Genomic DNA, 16,193 nt, shown 5'->3' on the forward strand with positions numbered 1-16,193 from the left:
CGCATTTTTCCATTAATCGCATACAAAATAATAAGTATGTGTAAATATTTACATGTATACATATATATTTATATTACATATAAATATATTATATTTTTGTTAAATAGATACATTCATGTTTGTGTATTTATATACACGTAATAAATATACACAGTGCACACACATATTTTACCAAACTTTTATTTTGGAGATGATTAATCGCGATTAATCATTTGACAGCACTACTGAAGATATAAAAATTAAAGCTAATTAAAAAATATGAATAAATACTATAAGTGTGTACAAATACTGCAGTAACACTGGTTCTTTCTGAGCTCTCGTTGTCTCATACCCATTTTGCATAGCAGCTGTGGTGGGGTCGTACGTGAGGGTCATGCCAGCCTACGAGAGAGAGAGAAAGAGAGAAATAAACATGATTATTAGACTATTCAGCTAATAGCTGCTTTTGAAGTGTTATAAAAATTTAAGACAAAAAGTATTGGGCCACTTTGTGTTTGTGAATCATCCACTAAAATACACTGAGAAAACTTTATGAAGGAAAGTGTTAATGTCAGCACAGATACAGACACTTGCTTTAATATTTTATTACTTAAAAAGGTACACTATGTTTTTTTGGTTCACAATGAAAATTTAAATAAATAAATGAGTCAATACACCATCAATCCTTCTTCCAAAACGTATTTTGTCTTAAGCCCAAAGTATAGTTCACTTTTTACACTTACACGAGGGTCAGGGTTACGTCATCAGAAGAGTATGCGCACTGCTGGATTTTTTTGTAACCGCGTGTACTTGTACGCGTAGGTCACACATGCGTATTTTTCACTCTCCCGTGCGCTTCTTGTCATATCCATAAACAGAGAAAAGTTACTCTGGCTACTTTGACGTGTGTCTGGTGTGGGAGTGGCATAGGTTAGTTTGACATGGAACAGCTAAATCTTCAACCTCAGAGGAATCGACCGTTTAAAAAGAAAACAGCAAAAACAGTCTGCTTGCAAAAAGAGAATGTGACGGAGCTTGTAATAAAACAAGAATCAACATCAGCTTGTTTTTTTTTTTTGGAGATGGTGAGAACTGAGGGATTTGAAATGTAAAAGTGACACGGAAATGGTGTTTTTATTACTTAGGTTAGTAGGGCTGGGTATTGACACAATTTTCACGATTCAATTCAATTACTATTAACTTGCTTTTGATTCGATTACGATTTCGTTTCGATTTGATATCAATTATTTTGGATGTAGTATTTCAGTTACAGTACATGGCAAATTTTCTAGAGGAAAAAAATCTTTCATCTAATGCTGTAAACTACACATGAGAGTTGTTTGGTACTACTATAATAATATTGAAGGTTAAATCACCTTATTCATATATAAACACTTAAATTACACTCAATGATGTTTTTATTATAAATAAAGTTTAGAATTACATAATCATATTTCTACTTGTTTTTTTTTTAAAATATAAATATTTAAATTGCGGCTGTCATAACCGATTTATTCAAACATGCATTAAATATTGAGGAACATTAAAATTATAATGAATATGTAACAGTGCATAGCTATATTTATCAGAATGTTGCTCTCTAGAGTTCATTTTTTTAGCTGACTAATGAGTTTATGGTCTCTGAATATGTTTTTCTGAGGTAAATGTGACGTTACGTGACATTGTTTACAAGCTGTTTTATTGGCGTCTTTCTGAGGTTGAAACACTGAGCGATTACACGAGACATGATACTGATTTCAGTAAGTTGTACTGTATATTTTAACATACCTTCAGATGTTCATACATGTTATTTCGCGCTGTAACTGGTATTAAAGCGGAGGAGAGGATGTTCACATCTTCTCTTGAACTGAGATGCTAAAGCGATCCGTCACGCCACATTAAACAGCGCCAAAACGGTATTTATTTTTTAAATCTCATAATAAGATGGACATCATTTGAAATGTGAGACTTTGCTTCATATCAAAAGTAAAAAAGCACAAAGATTATTGCGATTTATTGGATGGGAGGCGCTACATATTCTGCTTATTCATCAAGTGAAAGCAGACTAGACTAATCGAGTCTTGGGATTTATGAATCGATATCGGTTTGTAAAAATGAGAATCGATTAAAATCAATTACCCAGCCCTATAAGTTAGTAAGGTACTTTATTGAACAGATAAATTGTCATAAATTGTGATAAATTTAATAGGTTAACCATATTCATCTGCAGAGGTGAAGCACAACCAAAACAATGTTCTTCCACAAAATGCATGCAGTTTTTTTAACCGTTAGAGGGCCAAAAGTTACATAGTGTACCTTTAATGCAATTACATTATGCCATTAAGTGTGGCGTAAGTGTACAAATGCTTTTTGGGGCATTTGGGGCACAAATAACTTAAAATGACGCCACTATTCTCCCCTCAAGTTTGAAGCCAAATATTTTGTTGTCAAAGCCATTTCCACTTCCACTTATGTCCAGCATGCACAGATATATATAAACAGTTAAATTGCTTGTATTGTCCTCATTTGTAAGTCACTTTGGACAAAAGTGTCTGTTAAATGATTAAATGTAAAGCCATAAAATTGGTTTAATGAAATTATCTGGCGTGACAGAAAACCCATCTTGCTGTAATTACATGCAGTCCACGACCTTCTCTGAGCGTGGCTTGCACATGATAAGCAGAAAATGTTCAAAGTCATTTTTATTAGAAAAACCACAGTATCGACTCAATTAAGGATATTTGTGATTTGTGAAGTGATACATCTGAACGGCCAAAGAATGGCCATGTGACACTGTGAACACTGACTATAGGAACGTGACTCGCTCTGCTCCAAAACATAGTGAGCACACTATACAGGCGGCATTTTAAGGCATCATATGTGCAAAGGCTGTTAAAACTCTGCTAAGGCACTTCGTTTTACCGAATTTTGTCACATCTATAGCAGAGAAGGCAATGCCAGAATGCACTGCGACAAAATCACTGTAAAATGGATTACGTTTAAGAAATATTGGATACAATTACAATTAATTAAATCCTGAAGTGTATCGATCAAAAAATGTACTTTTACCCAATATCTGCATGTGCTGTGGATTTTTATGTTTATTGGAGTATCACACTGCTAACAAACTCTTCTGACATTAATTGTGAGTTGAGTCTCCTGTCACAAATCAGTCACTTATGAGCATACATTTCAGTTAGGATGCTGTATTACAAGGCAGCTCCCTATGTAGGAAGCTCACTAGGATTTGGAACAGAGCGTTAGTGTCATGATGGGTAACATCAAGTGACTCAGCAGTTTACACAAACACACACACAGTCTCAGTATCACTTCTGTGGTTCACATAATATATGACTGTATTAGAGTAGCTTGTGTAAACACACACACCCACATGACCACCGTTAGGTAACATCCCTGCTGTCCATGTGTTCGCTAACAGGCTGTGTCAGGTGATATATGGCTGCAAAAAGTGATACGGACACAGAGCAAAAGAGCAGTTACTCACAAGTCTGCTGTCCCCGTCTCTGGCCCAGGCTCGTCCGTTCTGCACATATTTATTTTGACTCTGACGCTTCTTCTGGCCTCCGTCTGCAAACTTGCACAGCAAGGGTTCTGACGGGGCTGCAGAGAGACACGGAGGAGGTGCATGAACTCTCAGCGTGATGCTGACTGCTCACTCATAGTATGGCCAAAATCATCATAGTGAGACAGCAGAAATGGCTTAGAGATTTTGTTATACCACAGTAGGACTGCTTTATGTTATTTAGTACATTAAACACAAGGGATGCACGATATATCGGCCACCATATCGGTATCGGACGATATATGTTCATTTTTAATGTTGTCGTTATCGGTCTGATAAGAATTTTTGGCCGTCATATTAAAGCGGATAAATAATGGATTATATAGACACTTCAGATGCGCACTGTTCACTATGATGGCTATGAATTGCTTGAAATATGATTGAAATCAATTCAAAAAGGAAAATACTATTTACTTCAGCATGTGCAACTCAAGTCTGCCATATAAGCTATATAATATTATAATGAAAACATTATAATTGTGTGCTTGGGACATGGCTTTTAATGGTGAGATTTTGTTTTTTGTAATCAGGCTCTCAAAAATTATATAAACATTTGGATTTAGATTTATCGGCCAATATATTGGTTTTCAAATATAAAGAATTATCGGTTATCGGTACCAAAAATTTCATATTGGTGCATCCCTATTAAACATGGAGTGAAAATACAGAGCAGGACGTGTCGCAAACAAGCCAAGACAATTTAGCAACCTCTAAAATGATTTTCCTTTTGGACGACATCACAAATGCCTCTTATTTTTCAGCCCCTCCACCTCAGACTCCATTTTGGTACATAAAGCCCACCAGTGTTATTTTAGTATTATTTCTATACGTTTATCGTGTTTTATTAATATTTTGAATTAGCTTTTTTTTTTATATTTTAAATTGTCTTATTTTTGCCAATTTATATATTTGACTTTTTTTATTATTATTTTTTGTTTATTTTAAACTATTTATTTCAATTTTAGTTTGTGCTTCAATTTAAACTTATTTCAGTAAGTTGCCAAAGTAACATTATAACAATAATGTAATAATGCAACATCGTAACAATCTAATCATATATCTAAAAATGTGCATATTCACTTTTTTTATTACTTGTTTTTAATAGTTTTAGTTCACGATCATAACCCTAAAGCCTACTTTTCACAATCACAATCAATTGCACTAAATATCAACACCATGTCAGTTATCAGAGATGATTTTAATGTTTTATTTGATAAACCTATTTTAAGATTTATCATCATCTAGCACTTAAATTAGAGTGATAAACTTAAAACGATAACTTAGATTATGGAAATGATTGATTTCCAGGGAATGCATGAACGGATCAAACATATACTTTAAATACAACACAAGTTGCTTTGGATAAAAACATCTGCCAAATGCATAAATGTAAATGTATAACAATAGTTTAAGGAAAAGATGAAACTCTTTTAAAGAGTGCTTTCCCTTTAAAAATGCATTTCATGTTATTTTAGTATAACATTACATGCATCCTAAATGCTTTAGTTAGCTATTTTTCATGTTATTTTTAAACGTTAGTTTTTTTCCCCCTCACAATTGGACATTATAACACACAATTGCGAGTTTATATATATATCACAATACTGACTTTATATCATGCAATTGTGAGTTTATATCATGCAATTCTGAGAAAAAAAGTCAGAATTGTGAGATAAAAACTTGCAGTTACCTTTTTTTATTTTTCATTTCATGGCAGAAACAAGCTTCCATAGATTTTACATTAACTTTCATTTACATTTATTAATTTAGCTGACGCTTTTATACAAAGCGGCTTACAAATTTTGTGCACAAATATGTGCACTTTCAATGTACTTACAGTATACTCACAAAAGTACTGACTAATGCAAGGTAACTACATGGGTTAAGTTAAGGTTTAGGGTTAGTACCAGTTAGTGTCATTACTACAGTAAATACATAGTATGTTACAGCGAAACAGGACTGTAAAATAAAATGCTAGCCACATTTTTAATCAGAAAATAATTAGTGTATCAGACAGAATTTCAATATTGGTGCTGACACATACAATCAAATATTTTTCCTTTCTGAATATCATGTTTCACTCAGAAATATGCCAGATTACGGAAGTAAAATGGGTTGCAACATGATGTGATTTGAAATTGCAAAGCTGCTCTAGCTGTAAAATTTTAAACTTTGTGCCCAAAAAACAACAACATCTATGTTTCATTGTTGCAGAGATTTTGCTGCGCCTTTAAATGTGCCAGTTATATTCCGCCTATCTTGGTCTTAAAGCCTCTGAGGCTTCCTGACTTTCCCACAATGCTTGGAGAACAGGCATCTAATTGGGAAGCTGTCTTCGTATAATCCCCTTCCTTCCTTTCTGACATGGTCAGTGGAGACTATTTCAGTCTAATAATCCAATTAAAATACTTAGAGAGGCCACGCCAGGCCTAGATTCCACTCAAAGACTTGCAGTAGAAGAAAATTAGCACACATTGCTTTCACTTGAACCCCAAACAGACCTCCATGAATCAATAAGCTCTCACTGCAGCGTTATGTACATCCAGCTCCTCCCAGCTTTGTATTATTTCAGCGTTTCGTGCAGCAAGTCTGAATCTACATTCGTGCGAAAGCCGTTTGGTATGGCTGAATGGTTGCGCCACATGCCCGAAAGCCTGTTTCCATTTAGACCCCATCCGAGGAGAATCATTACCAGAGAATGAATGAATTTGCTCCAACAGAGCAGCGCTTTGTGTTTATGCACAAACAAATAGAGTTAAAAACACACATTTGAGGAGTGGATCACCCAAAAATGACAATTCTGTCATCATTTACTCATATTATATGAGGGAGAAAAGAGGCAAGGACATTCTTCAGAAATCTTTTGTGGAAGAAAAGGGTTTGGAAACAACATGAGGGTGAGCAAACAATTTCGAATTCGAGTCAATGTGAAGCATGCATATGCAGACACACACTTACCCATAACTCCAGCTGGTGTTTTGAGAAATTTCCCATTGAAGTGAGAGATGACAGCTTCACATTTCTCTGTTGACTCCATCCTAGAGGAACATATTATGGGTTTAGGGGTTTACACATTTTACTTTCGGTTTGAGTATAAAACATCATTCCCATCACCTGCACCTGCTGTCAATGTTGAGAAACGTGTTAACGTCATATGAAGCCTAGCTATAAAATAAAGCTGAATTTTGAATATCACACTTACAAACGGCTGGTCATCAATCCTTTTTTTGTTCAGACAAAGATGTTTTAACAGCAGCTCTCATTTAAACTTTATTTAGAGTTAAATTTGGTACGATTGAATCATTTCAGCGAATCGATTCTAACGGTTTGTTTTAGGGAATCAATTTAAACCTCTAATTCAATGATTCATGTGTGCCATCACTCAAAAATGTTCAAAGAATCAGGGTTATTACAGTAAATTAAAACTAAAACTTAAACGAAAAAAATTTCATTACTTGAAATACCTTAATATAAAATAAACTATGAATTTGGTTTAACTTGATGTACAAAAATAACTAAAACTAAAATAAAAACTATATAGACATATTTTACAAAAACCCAGAAAAACACAACAAAATGACTAAAATGAATATTAATAAAAACTATAATAATATCTCTCTGCATGGCATTTTTATGTATTAAAATGTTTTTTTTTTATATATATTTATTTATATGCATTTAAATATTGCTGCTTATTTCTATATTTTGTTATTTGTGTGCATATAAATGCCATGACAAGTTTTGTGCTATCATTACAAACTATTGTCATTATCTATATTGTTGATATTTAAAAACTTGCTTCTCTGGTTAAATCATCCAGTTCAGATTTCTTTCAGAGGGTTTCCACTCATCTGTATAACATTTAAGTTAATACAATCAAGTTTTTACTTGCATTGCGTGTCATAAATGTACCAAGAGAGGTTCAGAGAGTTCACTTGTTCTGGCTTCGCCGTGCGGATATGTCAGATACACAGATATATTTTAAAGCAACTGACTGGCACTACGAATCATGGGAGGGTCTGAAGTGTTTGTGTTGTGGTGGGCAGAAAGCCAGGGGCTTTCCAGGACGTCTGATTCCCGTGCCCTGATCGACATTACAGTCTTGAACCATGGTTGGTTCACTGAGGGGGAATTCACAAAGAATGATAGCGTGACAACAGGAGCTGATATGGTGATTTGGGGTCAGGTATGAGGACCCTCACCTGGCAAATCCGACCCCTCGGCTGGCGCCGTTGCTGTCCCGCAGGATGCGTGTGGAGACGACCTGACCGAAGGGCTTCAGCATGGCCTCTAACTCCTGTTCATCCATGGTCAGCGGCAGGTTAGATATGTACAGGTTAGTGGGGTCCTGCTCTTGTTGCTGTTGAGATTGTGGCAGAGAAGAAAAGAGAAAAACTGTTAAACTTTTGCCATTTTATTTGTTATCCGAAAAAGGCTATGTCGATTAGCATTGTAGTATAAATATACTTTATCATCATAAAAATACCCGAGAAGGCTTGAAGAACTCAGATAAACCATATATTGTCGTAGTCGTGTGTTTATTAGTCATGTTTAATCAAACAAAGTGTTTCAATCTTCTGTTTATTCAGCTACAGATGCCCATAGGGATTTCCTGAAATGACGTGCTTTATATCCTACTTCTGTGGGGCATATCGGGATTTTCTGCATGAGAGCGCCCTCTGGCTTTCAGATGGAGCAGCATTTACTACTGATCGCAGAGCCGTGCTTCACTGAGAAGCTGCGCATAAAAAAATTTCTGGGCGATTCAGAGTGAAATATGGTGCTAATATAGTCTCATGAAGGAACAGTTGAGTACAGAATGGCCAAGATCAGGATTTGTGTTAAATAATACATTAAATTTCAGTTTGTTTTTCACCAAACCCTATTGTAAAGCCCCAGAACATTTGGAATATACAATATGTGTTGCATGGGATCATTCTGTAATACTTTTGTGGTCCGAAAAAGAAAGAACTAGAGGTCGACTGATTCAGTTTTGACGATTAATCTGCACAGATAACGATTGCTGGAACAAATGGTTCTCGGCAAAAATCAATACCGTAGTTTTTCCTGGTTGCGTCCTTTGCTGGAGCGGCTGAGAATGGTCTGCTTTCATTATACAGTACGCGAGTGGCCTCTAGAGGCAAAATAAAAACCATCACTGATGCCTCGTGGAGTTTGTTTTGACACGTGAGAGCAGGACACTTCAGATGCAGATTTAAAACATAGACATTGAAAGGGAATGTATACAGTACACCATCATACATGTTCAGTTTTCATTTCATTATAAAGTAATTAATTTGTTGACTAGATGCTGCATTAGTAGAGAAAGAGTATGTTTGCCATCGAGGCTGAGAGGACGATAACATTAGTACCTAAAGCGGTTAAATGAATGTGACAAAAATACACACAAGTTGACCCAAATGTTTAATGTCACGATTGTTACCATCTATTTGCATTAGTTTATATCCAGCTGGTCGCTTTTATGCATATTTAAAGCTAGTGACATGAGAAAGCAAACTGTATCGTCATGCAGCTGACAGATACATAAACAAATCAGAAATGCATCTGATTTATTTCGGATACATATTTTGTTATTTTGATAATCATCACATGTAATAGATTGGAAGAGTATAGATATAATATACATAAGTATCTAATTTAGTATGGCCTTTTTGTAGATATTTAAAGATGGCTGTTTGGATTTATATGAAATAGTAACACCTTACAATAAGAGTTAATTTGTAACATTAACTAAGGTTAATAAAAGTATTGATCATTGTTAATTTCAAAATCTGGAAAGAAAGACATACTGAATCAGAACACCAGGGTGAGTAAATGATGCTTTCATTTTCATTTTAGGGTGAAATATACCTTTAAGATTTCAGTTTAAAATGGTGCTAATAGTCACACCTGAGTAACACACACACCTGTAAACACACCTCAGGCCCTCAGATCTTACCATTCACTTCAATTCACACACTGCCAGAGCTCCGTCACAGTATATAAACCATTTATCAGTTAATGGACGAACACCTGGAGAACTGACAACAGAAATCACTGACCATCCACACTTGCCATACAATAATCACCCTGTTTTAAAACCTAGTGAGCTGCCTACATAGATGTCTTCTTACATTTACTAACAAACTCAAAGCAACAAGCAGTGTGTCTGCCCACACTTTTAGAGCAAAATATATAATATAATCACAGCCAATTAGAATTTGATGTTTAATATACAGTTATGTGGAACGACAATATGGACAAATAGAATTTAACTGTGGGCGGAGCTACCCAGTGCAACATGGACAAATAGATAATGAGATAATGTGTTTTTTATAAGCAATTAACATTGCTTTTGTCATTTTTTTACAAGATTGAGAAAATTTGTCACCAAAAAATTAGGTTCAAACTAATTTTCAGTTTTACCGAATGACACTTTTGGTTATACCAAATGACGATATTTTCAAACAATGCTAAAAGGCTGATATCTAGATAGTTAACAAAAGGACAATCAAACATTTTATATTTAGTACAAGTTTTTAAAATATAAAAACATTTTCCATGTTTTATAGCGGTTGCACCGAATGACCTGATGTTTCGGGACATGCATATGAGCAAGTGAAAACATGGATTTTTCAAATAGTTAAGAGAGAGTTAGTTACTTTGCTTCATGACCATGTGGTCCTTTGCAGGTGTCTGAATGATGTCACATCCTGTCACATGATATTGACCGCATGACTTGATCCAAAATGGTCCCTTTATATTGGCTACTCCGAATGAGATCAGAGAAATTCATTTTTCCGAACATAATTTCTCATAAAGCAACGACTTCTACACGTATTTTAATACCATGTTGCACAATGTTGATGTATGATGTTATAAAATCATGCCAGAATAAAAAATATATACATTTATTACATTTTAGGAGATTTTAATCACAAATGAAATGGCTGTATTGGCCTTTGGATGGTTAAACCGAATGACCTTTGACACTTCAAAATCTTTAAAATACCTTTATATGTAGCAAAATATAATTGGATTCAATAAAAGAGATCTAGTTGTACTATCTAACATATTTTGGATGTCATATCTTTGTTTTTTTATTAATTATTATTCTTTGTTTTTTATTATTATTATTATCATAATTTATTAAGGCCTTTGGACAAAAAATGACCCATCACGTCTTTGACCCGTATATATTTAATATGGGGATATATTCTCAATTTTAACTTATTATCATGCATATTACTAGAGGATTGGTGGTTTATTAGTACTTATAAAACACATATTAATGTCTTATTCTGCATGACCATATTCTACATCCCTTAATCCTACCAATACCTAAACTTAACAACTACCTTACTAACTATTAATAAGCAGTAATTAGGAGATTATTGAGGCAAAATTCATAGTTAATAGTGAATTATCCATCTTGTGGAAACTTGTATCTCTGCAAAGGACAGATACAGTGCTGCCTACGTTTTGAAAGGATTTGTGTCGATGCCTTAAAATACTGCCTAGGTAGGCAGCTCATTAAGTTTTGCTAGAAATGTTAATGAAGACAATATCTAAACACATACTTGCACAGTACAGGTGAATTAAATTCATAAAAGAGGCTAAAGTGAAAACATGTCTCCCTCTCCATACTCTCTAGCTAATAAAGGGCAAGCATTAATATTGATGAGCAGCTCATTTGCATGCGGCTCTCGGCCACCCCCCATCCAAGCGCTGAAACGTCGACTGATTTCCTGCCGTAGTTTCCCTTCCATCAGCAGAAACGAAAAGAGAAACAGGCAGAGAGGGAGAGAGAGACTCTCCCCAGGGACAAAAGGGCCGCTACATTAATATTCATTAACATCCTACTGCGTTCAATCTCCACCCCTAAGAGATGGAGGAAAAATGAGCAGAACAAAGAGAAGACAAGGGAGAGGCGGGATTGGATTACTAAAGTAATACGCTGACAGAAAAAATCAGCATAGCACCATTAGGGAACAATGGCAGAGGGCCGGCGCTGAGCTGTCGTACCCAGAGACCGCTGCTCCATCACGGGTAACGGACGGAAGAGCAAAAGGGCGCTGGAGATCCTAAAGAGTCATTAAAAACAATGTTTATTTTATTTTTTAAAAAAAGATGGAGCTATTACAAATGACAATGTCCATAACTTAACACCGAAGGTCGAACGCTGTAGCTAATAGTGGGTGTTTTATGGGCCCGTTTTTGAATGGCAAATAAATTCACAATGTGCTTGGCTTGCTCCAGGGGGAGAACTAAAACGCTGGCGTGGTTTTTAAACAGACTTATCCAGACTGAAATCTAACACCAGAGCCACATACCGGTGCTAACCCTGATCATCAGGGTCGGGCTACACCAGCCATATGGAAGATCTTATTTAAAAGGTGCTGTAAGCAAAATAGCATGAATAAAATGTATTAAAATTGACAGAAATATGTAGAATGATATGAAAAAAATGCATTAGATGCCAGATCAGATTGATTGAAAGTGACACAAAAGACATTTACATTATTACAAAAAAATTCTATTTAAAATAAATGCAGTTCTTTTGATCTTTCTATTCATCAAAGAACCCTGAAAAAAATAAAAATAAATAAATAAATAAATAAAAATCACGGTTTCTATATATTAATTTATATTATATTAATTTATATTATATTAATTTATATTATATTATATTATATTATATTATATTATTTTATATTATTTTATATTATATTATATTATATTATATTATATTATATTATATTATATTATATTATATTATATTATATTATATTATATTATATTATATACACACACACCCGTATATATTTTAATCAATATGAAGTATTGATTTAAGGTTTGATGACATAGTATTATTATTTGTATATTTAAATATACTTTATATTAAATGTATTATATTATGTATAATATATTTAATATACAAATACAAAATAATATTTGCAGTACTGGTCGAAAGTTTGGAAACATTACTATTTTAATTGTTTTTAAAAGAAGTCTCTTTCAAAACAGTTGTTCTGCATAATATATAATATAATATAATATAATATAATATATAAATATAATACAATACTATATATTATATATATTATATATATATATATATATATATATTATATATATATATATATATATATTATATATATATATATATATATATATATATATATATATATATATATATATATATATATATATATATATATATATATATATATATATATATATATATATATATATATATATATATATATATATATATATATATATATATATATATATATATATATATATATATATATATATATATATATATATATATATATATATATATATATATATAAAATTTTTTTTTTTTTTTTTTCCTGTGATACGTTTTTCAGGATTCATTGATGAATAAAAAGTTAAAAAATGAACAGCATTTATTTAAAATACTACCGTTCAAAAAGTTTGGTGTCAGTAATTTCTTTTCTTTTGAAATAAATTAATACTTTTATTCAGCAAGGATGTGTTAAATTGATCAAAATTAATAGTAAAGATTTTTATTTGTTAGAAAAGATTTCTATTTTGAATAAATGCTGTTCTTTTTAACTTTTTATTCATCAAAGAATCCTGAAAAAAAAAAATACAACAACTGTTTCCAAAATTGATAATAAATTATCATATCAAAATGATTTCAGAAGGATCATGTGACACTGAAGACTGGAGTAATGATGCTGAAAATTCAGCTTTGATCACAGAAATAAAATACATTCAAATACATTCAAAGTATATTTAAATAGAAAACCATTATTTAAAACTGTAATAATATTTCACAATATTACTGTTTTTTTCTGTATTTTTGATCAAATAAATGTAGCCTTGAAGAGCAGAAGAGACTTATTTAAAAAAAAAAAAACATTAAAAATAGTAATGTTTCCAAACCTTGACTGGTGTATGCGCATTTTGTAGATTTTTGTTACATTAAAAAATAAGTTGGTTTGGTTGGAGCAAACATCATCAAGAATCCCATTCTTCCATTTGTGTTATTTTGTAGGTTTTCATGACATTTTCATGACTATAATTTAAAAATGTGCTCAAAATCTACATATACACCTATAGGCTAAGTTACAGCGGGCTGGTGCAGCTGGCCTCAGATTACCGGACAGAGCGAGGCTGTTCAGACATGGAAATCAGCTCAGTGCTGGAACGTCCTGACGCTGAGCCGCTTCAGGCACGCAATGCTGAATTACATCTCTCAGGTCAGGCATTAAGAGCTTTACGCTGATATCAGTGTACAGATACTGAGAAAAGACGCAGTACATCAATCTCAAACACATCCCTATTAGCTGATCAGCTGACATTAGACACCAAATACCAATTTCCAGCACAAAAAAAACCAAAAAAACAAAAACAAATTTTTTTTTTTTAAAGATTCATTGTTTTCAAATGTAAGTCTGGAGTATCATACTAGACTAGTATGAAGTAATGCTCCTGAATAACAGCACTGGAAACATTGGTATCTGTGTGTGGGCTTGCATGTGTGTCACCTGCTAACAATTTACTCAATATGAACCATGTGACTTCGACAGAAAAAGCACACAATATGCGTATAGAGTAAGTGTGTGTCAGACACAGATGGTACAAGAGAAAGTGAGAGGAAAAAAAAACAAGTGTATATGTGTGAACGAAAATGCATGGCATATGGGAGGGTGTAAGAAGACTATGTTCAGAATATATTACTCTTACTATTTCTGCACTATATAGCACATATACCATGCGCAGTATGTGAAGTTTCTACATGTATATAATATCCAGATGACCTACTATGACAAAATGTGAAGTATACAACAGAAAACAATATATGCAATACTATATCGTCACAGTCAGGCAGAAATCTAATTTCTCCATATATTTTTTTCCCCCATAAATCATTTCTATTGGTCACCCACCCAAAATAATTTACCAATAAAAGTATTAAAAATAGCTTGTGACTAAACCTCGTAACTCCATTGGATCCTCAATCTGTCAGTCAAACCTCATAACCCCGCCCCATCTAACATCTCTGCTTGTTTGCAATGCAAGAGTAAATAAAGAACTGGTTGCTTGAATAAGTACAGCGTTTTCTTTACTCAAGAAACACTATATATGTAAAATGCTAATGTTTTATGTATTTGAGGAGCAGAGAAGAGTGTTAGTCTAGCCTTTGCCGTTGATTCATAGCAAAATTTTGTCTTAAATAGCCTGTGCGACACTTACTGCCTCAGATGTGTCCGTACTAATGACGGACAAAACACGAAGGTCAGAAATTCATTGATCAAAAACCTTGTAACTCCTTTTGAGCTTGATTGTGTACAAATGTTGTGAAATGATACAATGAAATATGCAAGCATCTGACCTAGACTTGTGCGATATTCGGTAATGCGATAAATCGCGATAATGAATATGCGCGATATTGTAATCGTCTGCACTTCAGAATACCGTAAATAATAATTTATTACCAATTATTAATTTTTTATAAGGCAATTAAGAATACTTTACCCATCAGTCGTCTAAAATGCACAACACTGCTGTATTCTGCGTCAAAAGGACACGCACTCAGATGTAAACAATCCCAACGTGCACGAGAAGCACATGGCGGAACCAGTGAAGGAGACGAGCTGAATGAAAGTGCGCGTTCACTCTCTGACAGCAGAGGGCGCTGATGGAACAGCAGCGTGCAGCGGTTACCACGGAAACCGTGCAAACAAAGTAACTGCGCTGGTGAAGTTTTTAAAATGCTTCAAACAGCCATTCATTTTTTTGTAATCTCAGTGTTGTTCATCACAGCACCAAATACTGAATACTTAAAAAAGACTTAAAAGGATATTTATTTTCAAACCTAAACATTTTTATATTTTAATCTGAACTACAACATGCCCTAATGATTAGAAATGTTCTGATTATTTGTTATTGTTCAGTAAAACTTTGAAAACATACAGCTTCATTAGTTAACATGTTAATTCATTATCACTAAACTGACAATAAAAATACTTATAAAGTATTAATTATTATTAATTAATGTTAATTTCTTAGTTACTATTTAATAACATTACTAAAATCAAAATAACTTATTTAATGGACCTGAGATAAAACTAACAATGATCAGTTGTGTTTCTAAACTAACATTAACAAAAAATAACACTTTCTGTAACAAATGTAGCTATTGCTCAATCTTAGTTCATGCATTAAATAGAGTAAAGTGTTATCTGTTGTTCTTTATAGCCTAATTCTTTTGCATTTTAATCTGTTCAGTCAGTTGTTTTTGTTTTATTACAAAAAGAGTTCTTAAACCTGTTAAACTGACAAAAATGGTTTTGCAACTTATTTTAATATCGTGATAATACCGTATACCATGATAAAAGCTTAATCAATCAATCGCAACATGAAAATTTGATACCGTCACATGCCTAGTCTGACCAAATATAAAGCCACAATATCAACTTTGACAACATAGTGTTTAATTATTAGGGCTGCCCTCAACCGAAGATTTTTCTAGTCGAATAGTAGTCGTTCATTTAAGCGTTTAGTCGAATAATCGCGCATTTATTTTGATAAACCATATAAATCATAATAATGAGCCTTTAGTTGCCTATAT

The 16,193-nt window shown here is 33.3% G+C and overlaps 1 protein-coding gene across 3 annotated transcripts in view; it reads right to left on the reverse strand.

Annotated features, from left to right (window-relative positions):
• Nucleotides 1-16,193, reverse strand: part of LOC137035336 (RNA-binding motif, single-stranded-interacting protein 1) — an 83,609-nt gene that overhangs the window by 16,267 nt on the left and 51,149 nt on the right. For all 3 annotated transcript variants that reach the window (XM_067408498.1, XM_067408497.1, XM_067408500.1), the window contains 4 exons: nucleotides 7,765-7,922; nucleotides 6,521-6,600; nucleotides 3,485-3,600; nucleotides 332-381 (listed from right to left, as the gene is read on the reverse strand). In XM_067408498.1, the coding sequence (XP_067264599.1) occupies nucleotides 332-381; nucleotides 3,485-3,600; nucleotides 6,521-6,600; nucleotides 7,765-7,922 (404 nt within the window). The remainder of the gene's footprint in view (nucleotides 1-331; nucleotides 382-3,484; nucleotides 3,601-6,520; nucleotides 6,601-7,764; nucleotides 7,923-16,193) is intronic.

The sequence above is a fragment of the Chanodichthys erythropterus genome, chromosome 14, assembly GCF_024489055.1.
Source record: "Chanodichthys erythropterus isolate Z2021 chromosome 14, ASM2448905v1, whole genome shotgun sequence".
Taxonomy (NCBI): Eukaryota; Metazoa; Chordata; class Actinopteri; order Cypriniformes; family Xenocyprididae; genus Chanodichthys; species Chanodichthys erythropterus.